This window comes from Harpegnathos saltator, unplaced genomic scaffold (genome assembly GCF_003227715.2).
Source record: "Harpegnathos saltator strain DR-91 unplaced genomic scaffold, Hsal_v8.6 scaffold45, whole genome shotgun sequence".
Taxonomy (NCBI): domain Eukaryota; kingdom Metazoa; phylum Arthropoda; class Insecta; order Hymenoptera; family Formicidae; genus Harpegnathos; species Harpegnathos saltator.
In genome coordinates this window covers 1,165,954-1,179,520 of record NW_020230261.1, presented here as the reverse complement: position 1 = coordinate 1,179,520, position 13,567 = coordinate 1,165,954, and the positions used below count along the sequence as shown (strand labels likewise).

Genomic DNA, 13,567 nt, shown 5'->3' with positions numbered 1-13,567 from the left:
CTAAGATCATTATTCATAGTTTTCTAAATTATGTGCAATTTTTTATTGAGAACATAATTACAAATTTGTATTCATAAACCTTAGCTTGCCTCAGCAACCTTGCTTGAATAGACATTCATATTTTATGAGAAAAGAAAAGTAGAACTCGAATGTTACGTGAAGTTAAGTTAACGAATAATCAAATCTCAAGCTATTTTATTATTTTTCGGATGATAAACTATGAATGCTGATCTAATTTCGACTCGGGTGTGTCCTTACATCGAGTAAGGTCCGTTAAAATCAGAAAAATCCTGCGTAATAATAATGACTCGAGGTACCTCGAATACCATACATGATGTATCGCTGTCCACGTCTCTCGGCGCGCTCCAAGTCCTCTCTCCATCCTGACTTCTCGACTTCGATCCGACATCCTCCTTCTGGTTACTCCGTCGCAGCATCCCCGGATACTCCATCGTAGCACTGGCGACGACACTGACTCTAGCTCTAACACTCGCGCAAGTAAGATTCGGACAAAGAAACGCGTATTAACCGACACTCGTACTACTCTGCGTCGCGGTATGCGCGTCGTTCGTCGGCCCGAGGCGCAATGTCCTTTCCGCAATCACGGAGTCATGTATAAACGTACGAATCCAAACAATCGGGAAGGCACGGTTACCCCCCACCTTGCCGATCAGTGTTGATGCCTGCGTCGTCCGTTAGCTGAAAATGAAAACAACTCGTGTTTTCAAAGCATGCCTGTGAGAGACTCGCTTCAAACATCACAATACTTATTTACGTCTGTTCCAAGAATCATATTTTACGCCGAATTCAAACTGTCTCTATTGACATGACATACACGAGATCTGCGATCGCATCATTGATCTTTCTTGGACAAGAAAATCCTGAAAGGAACGCTGTTCGAGAATATCACATTTGTAACCTTCGGTATCTCCTAAACCGCTCAAGATACAGGAACGCGCTTTTGCCCCAATATAGTCCTGTATCAACCCTATTCTCACCATAAATCTCGACTCTCAATTCCCAGTAGAAGCGGAGATATGAACATTTAAATTCAAATTTCAATTAAAATTAACTTAAAATTTAAAAATGTAACCTTCGGTATCTCCTAAATGGCTCAAGATACAGGAACGCGCTTTTGCCTCAATATAGTCCTGTATCAACCCTATTCTCACCATAAATCTCGACTCTCAATTCCCAGCAGAAGCGGAGATATGAACATTTAAATTCAAATTTCAATTAAAATTAACTTAAAATTTAAAAATGTAACCTTCGGTATCTCCTAAACGGCTCAAGATACAGGAACGCGCTTTTGCCTCAATATAGTCCTGTATCAACCCTATTCTCACCATAAATCTCGACTCTCAATTCCCAGTAGAAGCGGAGATATGAACATTTAAATTCAAATTTCAATTAAAATTAACTTAAAATTAAAAATTGTAACCTTCGGTATCTCCTAAACGGCTCAAGATACAGGAACGCGCTTTTGCCTCAATATAGTCCTGTATCAACCCTATTCTCACCATAAATCTCGACTCTCAATTCCCAGTAGAAGCGGAGATATGAACATTTAAATTCAAATTTCAATTAAAATTAACTTAAAATTTAAAAATGTAACCTTCGGTATCTCCTAAACGGCTCAAGATACAGGAACGCGCTTTTGCCTCAATATAGTCCTGTATCAACCCTATTCTCACCATAAATCTCGACTCTCAATTCCCAGTAGAAGCGGAGATATGAACATTTAAATTCAAATTTCAATTAAAATTAACTTAAAATTAAAAAATGTAACCTTCGGTATCTCCTAAACGGCTCAAGATACAGGAACGCGCTTTTGCCTCAATATAGTCCTGTATCAACCCTATTCTCACCATAAATCTCGACTCTCAATTCCCAGTAGAAGCGGAGATATGAACATTTAAATTCAAATTTCAATTAAAATTAACTTAAAATTTAAAAATGTAACCTTCGGTATCTCCTAAATGGCTCAAGATACAGGAACGCGCTTTTGCCTCAATATAGTCCTGTATCAACCCTATTCTCACCATAAATCTCGACTCTCAATTCCCAGTAGAAGCGGAGATATGAACATTTAAATTCAAATTTCAATTAAAATTAACTTAAAATTTAAAAATGTAACCTTCGATATCTCCTAAACGGCTCAAGATACAGGAACGCGCTTTTGCCTCAATATAGTCCTGTATCAACCCTATTCTCACCATAAACCTCGACTCTCAATTCCCAGTAGAAGCGGAGATATGAACATTTAAATTCAAATTTCAATTAAAATTAACTTAAAATTTAAAAATGTAACCTTCGGTATCTCCTAAATGGCTCAAGATACAGGAACGCGCTTTTGCCTCAATATAGTCCTGTATCAACCCTATTCTCACCATAAATCTCGACTCTCAATTCCCAGCAGAAGCGGCGATATGAACATTTAAATTCAAATTTCAATTAAAATTAACTTAAAATTTAAAAATGTAACCTTCGGTATCTCCTAAACGGCTCAAGATACAGGAACGCGCTTTTGCCTCAATATAGTCCTGTATCAACCCTATTCTCACCATAAATCTCGACTCTCAATTCCCAGTAGAAGCGGAGATATGAACATTTAAATTCAAATTTCAATTAAAATTAACTTAAAATTAAAAATGTAACCTTCGGTATCTCCTAAACGGCTCAAGATAAAGGAACGCGCTTTTGCCTCAATATAGTCCTGTATCAACCCTATTCTCACCATAAATCTCGACTCTCAATTCCCAGTAGAAGCGGAGATATGAACATTTAAATTCAAATATCAATTAAAATTAACTTAAAATTAAAAAATGTAACCTTCGGTATCTCCTAAACGGCTCAAGATACAGGAACGCGCTTTTGCCTCAATATAGTCCTGCATCAACTCTATTCTCACCATAAATTTCGACTCTCAATTCCCAGTAGAAGCGGAGATATGAACATTTAAATTCAAATTTCAATTAAAATTAACTTAAAATTTAAAAATGTAACCTTCGGTATCTCCTAAACGGCTCAAGATACAGGAACGCGCTTTTGCCTCAATATAGTCCTGCATCAACCCTATTCTCACCATAAATTTCGACTCTCAATTCCCAGTAGAAGCGGAGATATGAACATTTAAATTCAAATTTCAATTAAAGTTAACTTAAAATTTAAAAATGTAACCTTCGGTATCTCCTAAACGGCTCAAGATACAGGAACGCGCTTTTGCCTCAATATAGTCCTGTATCAACCCTATTCTCACCATAAATCTCGACTCTCAATTCCCAGTAGAAGCGGAGATATGAACATTTAAATACAAATTTCAATTAAAATTGACTTAAAATTAATGTTTCATTTTATGTGCCTTGCAGATTATCCGATGTACAATAACAGATCAGGGAAAGTATGAATGCGTCGCTATGAATAACACCGTGGGCACGGTGTACTCCAAGTCAATCACGTTATACGTGAAACGTACGTATATTTAATATTATATAAAACTTACCTTTTTAAACAAAAAGGTAAAAAAAAGGCGCCAAGTTTGAATGCGGCGTAAAATATGATTCTTGGAACAGACGTAAATAAGTATTGTGAAGTTTGAAGCGAGTCTCTCACAGGCATGCTTTGAAAACACGAGTTGTTTTCATTTTCAGCTAACGGACGACGCAGGCATCAACACTGATCGGCAAGGTGGGGGGTAACCGTGCCTTCCCGATTGTTTGGATTCGTACGTTTATACATGACTCCGTGATTGCGGAAAGGACATTGCGCCTCGGGCCGACGAACGACGCGCATACCGCGACGCAGAGTAGTACGAGTGTCGGTTAATACGCGTTTCTTTGTCCGAATCTTACTTGCGCGAGTGTTAGAGCTAGAGTCAGTGTCGTCGCCAGTGCTACGATGGAGTATCCGGGGATGCTGCGACGGAGTAACCAGAAGGAGGATGTCGGATCGAAGTCGAGAAGTCAGGATGGAGAGAGGACTTGGAGCGCGCCGAGAGACGTGGACAGCGATACATCATGTATGGTATTCGAGGTACCTCGAGTCATTATTATTACGCAGGATTTTTCTGATTTTAACGGACCTTACTCGATGTAAGGACACACCCGAGTCGAAATTAGATCAGCATTCATAGTTTATCATCCGAAAAATAATAAAATAGCTTGAGATTTGATTATTCGTTAACTTAACTTCACGTAACATTCGAGTTCTACTTTTCTTTTCTCATAAAATATGAATGTCTATTCAAGCAAGGTTGCTGAGGCAAGCTAAGGTTTATGAATACAAATTTGTAATTATGTTCTCAATAAAAAATTGCACATAATTTAGAAAACTATGAATAATGATCTTAGAATCTGATATAAATTTTGCAAGTATTGATTTTTATTCATCTAATAATGCTCAGATTAATGTTTTCGTTTAGAATCTGCTAGAATGTCCGTTTCGCATTCTTGTTTATCTTTCTTATTGTACCGAATCTGAATTAAAATCTCTATTAGTGAAACAGCATTATTAGACATAACCGTTGTCTTTGCCTTTGCAGCTTCAGCTCTTTTGAGAGCTACAATTCTCATCATTCTCATTAGAAAAAAGAAAAGAAAAAAAAGAGAAGAAAAAAGGAAAAAAGAACTTTAAGAATGATGAGAATTAAAAGTGTTTTTCATCTCCCCATTTCCTCTAATTCTTATATGATTATTTAATCCTTATATATTTATTTCACGTGCAGTTCTAACAAAGGCAGTTCTATTAACGTTTTTATCTTTGTTCTCTTTCTTACGCTGTTAAGCGAATATATAATCAACATCAACAAAAATTAATTTAAAATCATTTAAATTAAGAATATAAGGATTAAGTACATATACATTATCGAGATAAAGGAGTATTAAATAACTGCGGAATACGTCGCTGTTGAAGACTCATCATGGGCGAGACTGCGAGAGTAGCCAGATGTAACGTTCAGGTAGGACAAAGCTTGTTCACTATTGCGCATCTAGATATTCTGCATTGATTTTTCAAATTGGATGCAATTTGCAGGATCAATGTAGAATTAATATTTCGACTCGGGAAATACTTTTTTTTTATCAAATTCTAACTTGTAGAAAACTATCGATTTGAATGTCGGCAAGAAAAAAACAGAGATACTTTTGTTAGATATTTGACAAAACGCCGGATCGGTATTTATCCAACGCTTAAAAAATAACACGGAGAACGTTTTAGTTGGAATAAATTTTGTTGAATAAATTTTCGTTACTTTCCGCTTGCGGTTTTCGATCGTCAGCGGCGATTCAGAGACGAAGAGAGAGGAGAGCGAGAAAGAGAGAGAAACGTCTTGCCAGGATTTCTGCAGGCCTGTTCATTTCGACAGATTCGGTATTAAAATATTAGACGTAGAGAAAATAAGAATGAAAAAAAATTTTTTATATTAATTAGTACAGAAAGTCCGACGTAATTTTGTCAAACAGAGATGAGTACCAAATTTTCTACAAGTTAAGACTAGGATAGAGAAAACGTCAAATCTTTTGCGACGATGGAATTAAACAGCAATATAAATTTTGATTTACGATATTAATCGATATTCGATTTCCGGTACCGATTTACTTCCTCATTTCTCTATAAGAGAAGAAAAAATTAATACGAATCGTTCGTTTATATCCGAGTTAATTTGCTGAATAAATTAAAGGGGTAAGTACCTGAAAAATGAGGGCGTATTGTCATTGCACTTGGACAATCTTCTGACACTGATTTCTGGTATTGATCGATATTCGATTTTCGGTACTGATTTACTCTTTCATTTCTTTACAAGAAAAAGATTGATACGACTCGTTCATTTATCCACGTTAATTTGATGAATAAATTAAATATTGACCGGTCTTCAATTTTCGTTACTGACTGATTCTCTAATATCTTCATAAGAGAATAAAAATTGATACGAATCGTTCTTTTATCCGACTTAATTTGTTGAGTAAATTAGTGGGATAAGTACCTGCAAGATGAAAACAACTCGTCATTGCACTTGGACAATTTTCTTGACACTGATTTATAGTATTGATCAGCCTTCGGTTTTCGGTACTGATTTATTTTCCCATTTTTTTATAAGACAAAAAAAATTGATACGAATCGTTCGTTTATCCGAGTTAATTTGTTGAATAAGATTAGAGGGGTAAGTACCTGAAAAATAAGAACAAATTGTCATTGCACGTGGGCAATTTTTTGACACTGATTTATGATATTAATTGATATTCGGTTTTCGGTACTGATTTACTCTTTCATTTGTCTGTAAGAAAACAGAAAATTAATATGAATGGTTCATTTATCCGCGTTAATTTGATGAAAAAATTAAGTATTTATCGGTCTTCGATTTTCGGTACTGATTTATTTTCTCATTTATTTAAAAGACGAAAAAAATTGATACGAATCGTTTGTTTATCCGAGTTAATTTGTAAATTTTAATTGAGTAAATTAGCGGGGTAAGTACCTGAAAAATGAGAACAAATTGTCATTGCACTTGGACAAATTTCTGACGCTGATTTACGGTATTATTCGATATTCTATTTTCGGTGCGGATTTAATCTTTCAATTCTCTATAAGAAAACAGAAAATTAATACGAATCGTTCATTTATCCGCGTTAATTTGATGAATAAATTAAATATTGATCAGTCTTCAATTTTCGCTACTGACTGATTCTCTAATTTCTTTATAAGAGAATAAAAATTGATACGAATCATTCGTTTATTCGAGTTAATTTGTCGAGTAAATTAGAGGGATAAATACCTGAAAAATGAGAACAAATTGTCATTGTACTTGGACAATTTTCTGACACTGATTTACGGTATTGATCGATATTCGGTTTTCGGTACTGATTTACTCTTTCATTTCTCTGTAAGAAAAAAAATTCATACGAGTCGTTCATTAATCCGCGTTAATTTGATGAATAAATTAAATATTGATCGATCTTCAATTTTCGGTACTGACTGATTCTCTAATTTCTTTATAAGAAAATAAAAATTGATACGAATCGTTCTTTTATCCGACTTAATTTGTTGAGTAAACTAGTGGGGTAAGTACCTGCAAGATGAAAACAACTTGTCATTGCACTTAGACAATTTTCTAACGCTGATTTATAGTATTAATCAATATCCGGTTTTCGATAATGATTTAGTCTTTGATTTATTCTATAAAAGAAAGAAAGATTAATACAAATTATTCATTTATTTGCGTTAATTTGCTGAAAAAATAGATATTGAACGGCCTTCGATTTTCGGAACTGATTTATTTTCTCATTGTTTCATAAGACAAAAAATTTTATAAGACAAAAAATTGATACGAATCGTTCGTTCATCCGAGTTAATTTGTTGAATAAGATTAGAGGGGTAAGTACCTGAAAAATGAGGACAAATTGTCATTGCACCTGGACAATTTATTGACACTGATTTATGATATTAATCGATATTCGATTTTCAGTATTGATTTTCTCTTTCATTTTTCTATAAGAAGACAGAAAATTAATACGAATCGTTCATTTATCCGCGGTAATTTGATGAAAAAATTAAGTATTGATCGGTCTTCGGTTTTCGTTAGTGATTTATTCTGTCATTTCTTTATAAGAAAAGAAAAATTGATACGCATCGTTTGTTTAACCGAGTTAGTTTGTTCAGTAAATTAGAGGGGTAAGTACCTGAAAAATGAGAACAAATTGTCATTGCATTTGGACAATTTTCTGACACTGATTTATGGTATTAATCGATATTCGGTTACGGTTTTCGGTACTGATTTACTCTTTCATTTCTCTATAAGAAAACAGAAAATTAATACGAATCGTTCATTAATCCTCGTTAATTTGATGAAAAAATTAGGTATTGATCGGTATTCGGTTTTCGGTACTGATTTATTCTCTCATTTCTTTATAAGAGAAGAAAAATTGATACGGATCGTTTGTTTAATAGAGTTAATTTATTGTGTAAATTACAGCGGTAATTACCTGAAAAATGAGAACAAATTGTCATTGGACAATTTTCTGACACTGATTTATGGTATTAATCGCTATTCGATTTTCGATACTGATTTACTCTTTCATTGCTCTATAAGAAAAGGAAAAATTGATACGAATCGTTCATTTATTCGCGTTAATTTTTTTCTTTTTTATTATATATAAGTGGTCCATGGGACGATTAAATATTCGAATACATGTTGCCGTATCAAACTCTCCTCTATAATAAACGATTTGATACATCTGAAGACGCATGATGTATCGTTGCCCGCATCCCATTCCCTTCGTCCTGCTTCCCTGTATAAAATGTATTGAAATGTATTAAAAAGTATTGACATTTTGAATATGTCTGAATTCTGAATCTTTTTGATTCGAGGAAAAGGATTGAAAAGTATTAGTTTCCATTAAATCTTACTGCGCTAAATGCGAGACGGTCTCTTTCGCTTGGGTGCCTCACCAGGGAAATTTCTCTGGCACGCTAAATCCCGTAAGGCCTTCAGTCTTTGTAGTATATCTCGTCGGTGCATAAGGTTTATATTACCTGTACATACATATTTTGAAACATTTTCTTTTGATATTATATCAAACGGATTTTGCGTGTCCGTGTAATATCCTTCGGACTACACGGACATTATTATTTTGATCATTTTGATTTCTTTGGTATTCATTGAATTATCCAGAACGCGCAACTGCCATGTTGAACGACTCAATTGTCGTGTGAAACGTTTCGATTTTCACAAATTCATATAAAATTTTTCATTTTTCACTGATTCACAGAAGTCTTTCACTTTTTATTAGTTCACGCTAGGGAAAGATTCATGATCGCTGCCCCGAGCAGCTGCAACGCTTTTCGAATCATCTATGTCGGCGCGCTTTTACTCCTCAGATTTCTGTCATTAATAACTCGATAATTATCGCGAATCTCGCAAAATGGTATGGGACTTTTATGTTTGTCCCAATCTACCCTCACACTTCGGGTTGGCAGCTAATTACCGGACACTTCGTATGATCTTCATGATATTAATCATACACAATGTCAATTCTTTTTTTTGCACATGTTAACATGTTAATTCATGTTATAAACGTGTGACAATGTGCGAGATCGTGCTTGTCAAGTACGCTATTATGGTTGTAGCACGGATATAAACCGCCTAAAAATGAATGTAGCACGATCTGCCGCCACATATAGGTTTTACCGCCGAAACCTGAAAGTGGATGTAGCATCGTAGTTCCCCTCTCAAAATGGATGCAGATGGCGCCCTTTCCCAGTGCAGAAAATCGGTATCGTCGAAAACACCGTGTTGGCCGCTCTTACGTTCCTCTCTGGTCATATTTGCAATCAGCCCGGGTTTGCTCCGGGTGATCATAGATTAAGGCTGCGTTCCAAAATTCACTGCCAGTACTGAAAATCTATAGTATACGTGACACAAATTATATATTTTCAGTACTGACAGTGAATTTCGGAACGCAGCCTATATAAATGCTAGATATATATGAATTAGGGCCGATTGTTCCAACTTCTTGGTAAGTTAACTGACAGTTAAATCATGTGTCTGTCTTTGTCCAAGTTGAAGGAAAAACAAAGACAAATATATGATTTAACTATCGGTTAATTTACCGAGAAGTTGAAACAACCGGCCCTTAAATTGCTTGCGCTGTTTTCACTAGAGCATTACGTCAAATAGGGAAATTTATTTTCTAACATGTTTATCGAAAAGTTGTGCATTTGTTTTAAACGCATCACATCTATTGGTCTGTTCTTTGTAGCTGCACTGTTGAACTGGTGCAATAAGTTAAAGTGAGACAAATATAGGTTTTATCATTCTAGCTTATTGCACTAGTTCAGCAGTGCAGCTGCAAACAACAGACCATAGATATTCATACATCATTATGATTATAAGTCAAAATTTTAAAATTATTTCTTCTAAAGTTACTGCAGATTGTAGTTCTATAAATTGATTAATTAATATTAGCGGCTTGGTAATATCGATTTACTTTAATTAAAATCTGTTTTTCTCAGTTGCATCTTCTGCACTTCCTTACGATCTCTCTTTTTTAACGTAAAAGCGTGACATAACCGTGTCATAACCTTAAGTCACTAAAGAGATTTGTACTGTATTAATGAGATTAATCAAATAGTACGGCAAATTACTTCAGCTACTTTTGTTACGGCGATGACAGTCAAGAATGAAAAGACAGAGGAAAAGAAACAAGATGACAGCAGTCCTGGAGAAAAAGTATCAGATAAATTACCTGTTGATCATGTATGGGGAGCTGATATGTATCCTGAGAGAAAAGGAACAAAACTGAAACAAAGCTGGATCAAAACAATGTTTGGTTTTGCAGAAAGAGAATCACTGGACAATGTCAGATGCGAAGCCAATGTATATCATTGTGTAAAAAATAGTGAGTAAATATGATAACCCCTACTTTGCAGTGTTTATTTTTTGGAAAAAGTTTCTTAAATTAATCAAATTATAATTGACTTATCCTTATTGTTTTTTATTTTGCAGGTCCTATAGTAAAACTCATGATGGCAGCATTGAAAAGTTCAGGATGGTTTGTAGCTTATTTTTTTCTTGCTTCCTGCAATCTAAAATCTACAATCAGTTGCTTTATCAAAATAAAAAGTTATTAATTATTAATATTTTAGTGAAATAGATATTCGAAGGCATATTTCCTGTGAAGTATGTAATACACTAGTAACGGGTGGATATGACTCAGAATTAAATCAGGTAAACATATTTATCAAAATTTACTTATTGTATAATATGTAATATGTTATAATAATAAAATTTGGTTATTGTAGGTTGTTATCTGCCAAAATTCAGCTGGTAGTAAAGGACTGGTACAGGCTGCTCTCCTACATGAAATGATTCATATGTTTGACTACTGCCGCAACAAATTGGACCTGAAGAATATTGATCATCTGGCCTGCACAGAAATTAGAGCAGCTAATATTGGTCATTGTAGTTTCATGGGTTCATGGTTTCAAGGATTTTCATCACCTATCAATATAAAAGCGACGCATCAGGTGAATAATTGAGAAATTAATTTATCGTGAAATGATAATTTCTAATATTTGCCACAACATAATCACCAACCTGCAATATTATTTGTGCAGAATTGTGTTAAGAATAAAGCTAAGATGTCAATAATGGCTGTGCACAAGGTAAAGCCAGAGGTAGCTGAAGCAGCCATAGAGAGAGTGTTCACCAAGTGCTACAATGATCTGGAGCCAGTTGGCAGAAGAATTCGTAGAAATTCGGAAGATATGATGAGAGCATACACGGAAGCGTATTTGTATGGGTATTCATAAATATATAAATATATAAATTATTTATACAGATTGTTATAAATATATGTATATGTGCATATATTTTGGAGGATTATATATATTTACCAATATTTACTTATTACCAATATTATATGTATATATATACATATATATATATATATATATATATATATATATATATATGATATACCAAATCCTGTCTTTTCCAATTAATAGTCCTTGGTAACGAAAAGCATGTTACATTTCCTGCATTCAAATATCATGCGTTTTTTTTATAACGTTATAAAATATATACGATGTCAAAACAAATTAGGTGTCTGTTGGCATAAAATAAATAACAGGTAAATTTGGTATGGTATACAGATTTTATTGAGTTGAACATATGACATTAATAGAGTATTTCTCTTTTCTTAATATATTCATTTATATTATATTTATCAGTTGAAACTAGGGTTGATTATAGAGATATTTCTATTCGTATACATCCGGTAGTTTCAGGAAAAAGATGATATTAATACTATTTTTAAGTTTTATACAAATGTATGTGACTGAACATAACTGTTTACAGTTGCTTTATTGCATAGTTCACTCACAATCATGAATTCTTTCATCTGCATAATATTGATAAACGATGCTTGTCTACACTATCATCATTAAGAAGTCTTAATTCGACGTATTGAAGATAAAACAAAAAAACTTTCTGTATTCAAAGCGAAGCAAGATGGTACTGACAAAAGGAAAATATGTCTATTTCGCATCTATTGTCCTTTTGATCCTTTCTGTTCTACGTAATTTTTATCACAAAGCAGTGCAATTAATATCACGATTTTATCGCGAAAGTTTAATATATCATTTAATGCAGCTCAATTTTTCACGGTTCGCGAGCTAATCTGTCTTCGAGATGACCCGAGATAAAAATGGCGATAATTACGTAGCATAGACTAAATATAATTCGAATAAGTACACCTTTTTTGTTTTATATACTTGATAGTTTGTAAAAAAAGAAGGAAGGGAAGAGGTCGCGATTCATAGATTGGATCATACTGATGTGCAAGATGCATGATACCGATATTGTTGGGGCGTGATTGTAAAATTTATAGCGCGGGCGTTTGTCCTCCTCATGGGCTGTTATTTTTTTCTCAGAATACATTCTTGCCGTCTGCGACGTCTTCTCTCTTTATCATTTCTTTCTTTCTTTTTTTTTTGTTTTTCTTTTTTCATGTAGGATATCGCTATTTCAGGTATGCGTGACGATTCGTCGTGCTGCAGTTTTGATTCTCGATAACGATAATTGAACAACCCTAGGCTCTCGACGTTAAAGCTAATAGCCTCGATTGAAGTTACCGCCCGGCCGAGGGACGTCGAAGCGCGGTGTCCCGTCGTAGGAGACTTGGGCGCTGAAGCCGTGCTGCCAGTCCGCGGTGTAGCGCACGACCTGCGTCCTGCCGTCCGGAAGCTGCACCCTGTACTCGCCGCGGACGATGTCACCGTCGCTGATGGCGTTATGCGAGTAATCGTTGCCAAAGGCGTCCTCCTTCACGGCGTAATTGAAATCGAAAGGCATGCCGGGCTCGTGATGATGATGATCATGCTGAAAGGAGGAAATCTCATATCTCTTCACCGGTCATCCCTCTCGTCATTCGAGTCACAAGTGTGTGTTGCACGACAAAAAAAATAAAGTAAAAAAGATTCGGTTATATATAACGAAAATGCAGGTAATGAGGTATAAGGACCATACAAATATTTACTTCGATAATGATGCATGTTTAGTCCTTTTCTGCACATCAAATTCGAGCTCTATCGCTTTTATTGTATTTTTATTATTTATTATGTGTTATAATTGGGTATGCTTACGCCAGGGCCGATAGTATTCCCGTTGACGCCGGTCGGTTGACCAGGGTAATCTGGGAAAGGCCTGGTGGGTCTAGTGGGATAGCCCGTGTTCTGCGTCGGGAAGGTTCCGCTCGGTCTGGTGGGGACCGTGTAGGTGGGCGTCGGACGCGTCGGGAACGTCTGCGTCGGATGCGTCGGGAACGTCTGCGACGGACGCGTAGGGAACGTCACCGGCGGCTTCGGATACGTGTAGCCCTTGGTCGGCTCGGGCGGCAGATACGTGTTGCGCCGGGTGCCCGGTGGTAAATCGCCGATAACGCTCACTACCGTCACGCAGAGCACGGCCAGCTGCACGGCAGAAGAAGCGATCGCCGGGAAGAGGAAGAAGAAAACAATAAGAAATCATTTCGAGAGCCGTATGTTTCAAGTATAACATTTCCTCATTAGTCTC

General features: G+C 35.5%; 2 protein-coding genes across 3 annotated transcripts in view; one reads left to right on the top strand and one right to left on the bottom strand.

The window, feature by feature from the left end:
• The first annotated feature begins 9,879 nt into the window (after nucleotides 1–9,879).
• Nucleotides 9,880–11,324, top strand: LOC105189840 (mitochondrial inner membrane protease ATP23 homolog). Its single transcript, XM_011152196.3, has 5 exons — nucleotides 9,880–10,391; nucleotides 10,499–10,544; nucleotides 10,639–10,720; nucleotides 10,795–11,019; nucleotides 11,110–11,324. The coding sequence occupies exons 1-5, from the start codon at nucleotides 10,160–10,162 to the stop codon at nucleotides 11,302–11,304; spliced, it is 780 nt and encodes a 259-aa protein (XP_011150498.1). The 5' UTR covers nucleotides 9,880–10,159; the 3' UTR covers nucleotides 11,305–11,324.
• A 327-nt stretch (nucleotides 11,325–11,651) lies between these two features.
• Nucleotides 11,652–13,567, bottom strand: part of LOC105189839 (pro-resilin) — a 7,328-nt gene continuing 5,412 nt past the window's right edge. For both annotated transcript variants that reach the window (XM_011152195.3, XM_025301830.1), the window contains exons 3-4: nucleotides 13,138–13,464; nucleotides 11,652–12,874 (exon numbers count right to left, since the gene is read on the bottom strand). In XM_011152195.3, coding sequence (XP_011150497.2) covers nucleotides 12,605–12,874; nucleotides 13,138–13,464 — 597 coding nt within the window. In that variant the 3' untranslated portion in view covers nucleotides 11,652–12,604. The remainder of the gene's footprint in view (nucleotides 12,875–13,137; nucleotides 13,465–13,567) is intronic.

What these genes read in the sequence shown, in the direction of transcription:
- LOC105189840 (XM_011152196.3), top strand. Translation starts at nt 10,160, where the DNA reads ATGACAGTCAAGAATGAAAAGACAGAGGAAAAGAAACAAGATGACAGC. An exon ending in ATATCATTGTGTAAAAAATA is followed by an intron (nt 10,392 to 10,498) that starts GTGAGTAAATAT and finishes TTTATTTTGCAG; the next exon opens with GTCCTATAGTAAAACTCATG. An exon ending in ATATAAAAGCGACGCATCAG is followed by an intron (nt 11,020 to 11,109) that starts GTGAATAATTGA and finishes TTATTTGTGCAG; the next exon opens with AATTGTGTTAAGAATAAAGC.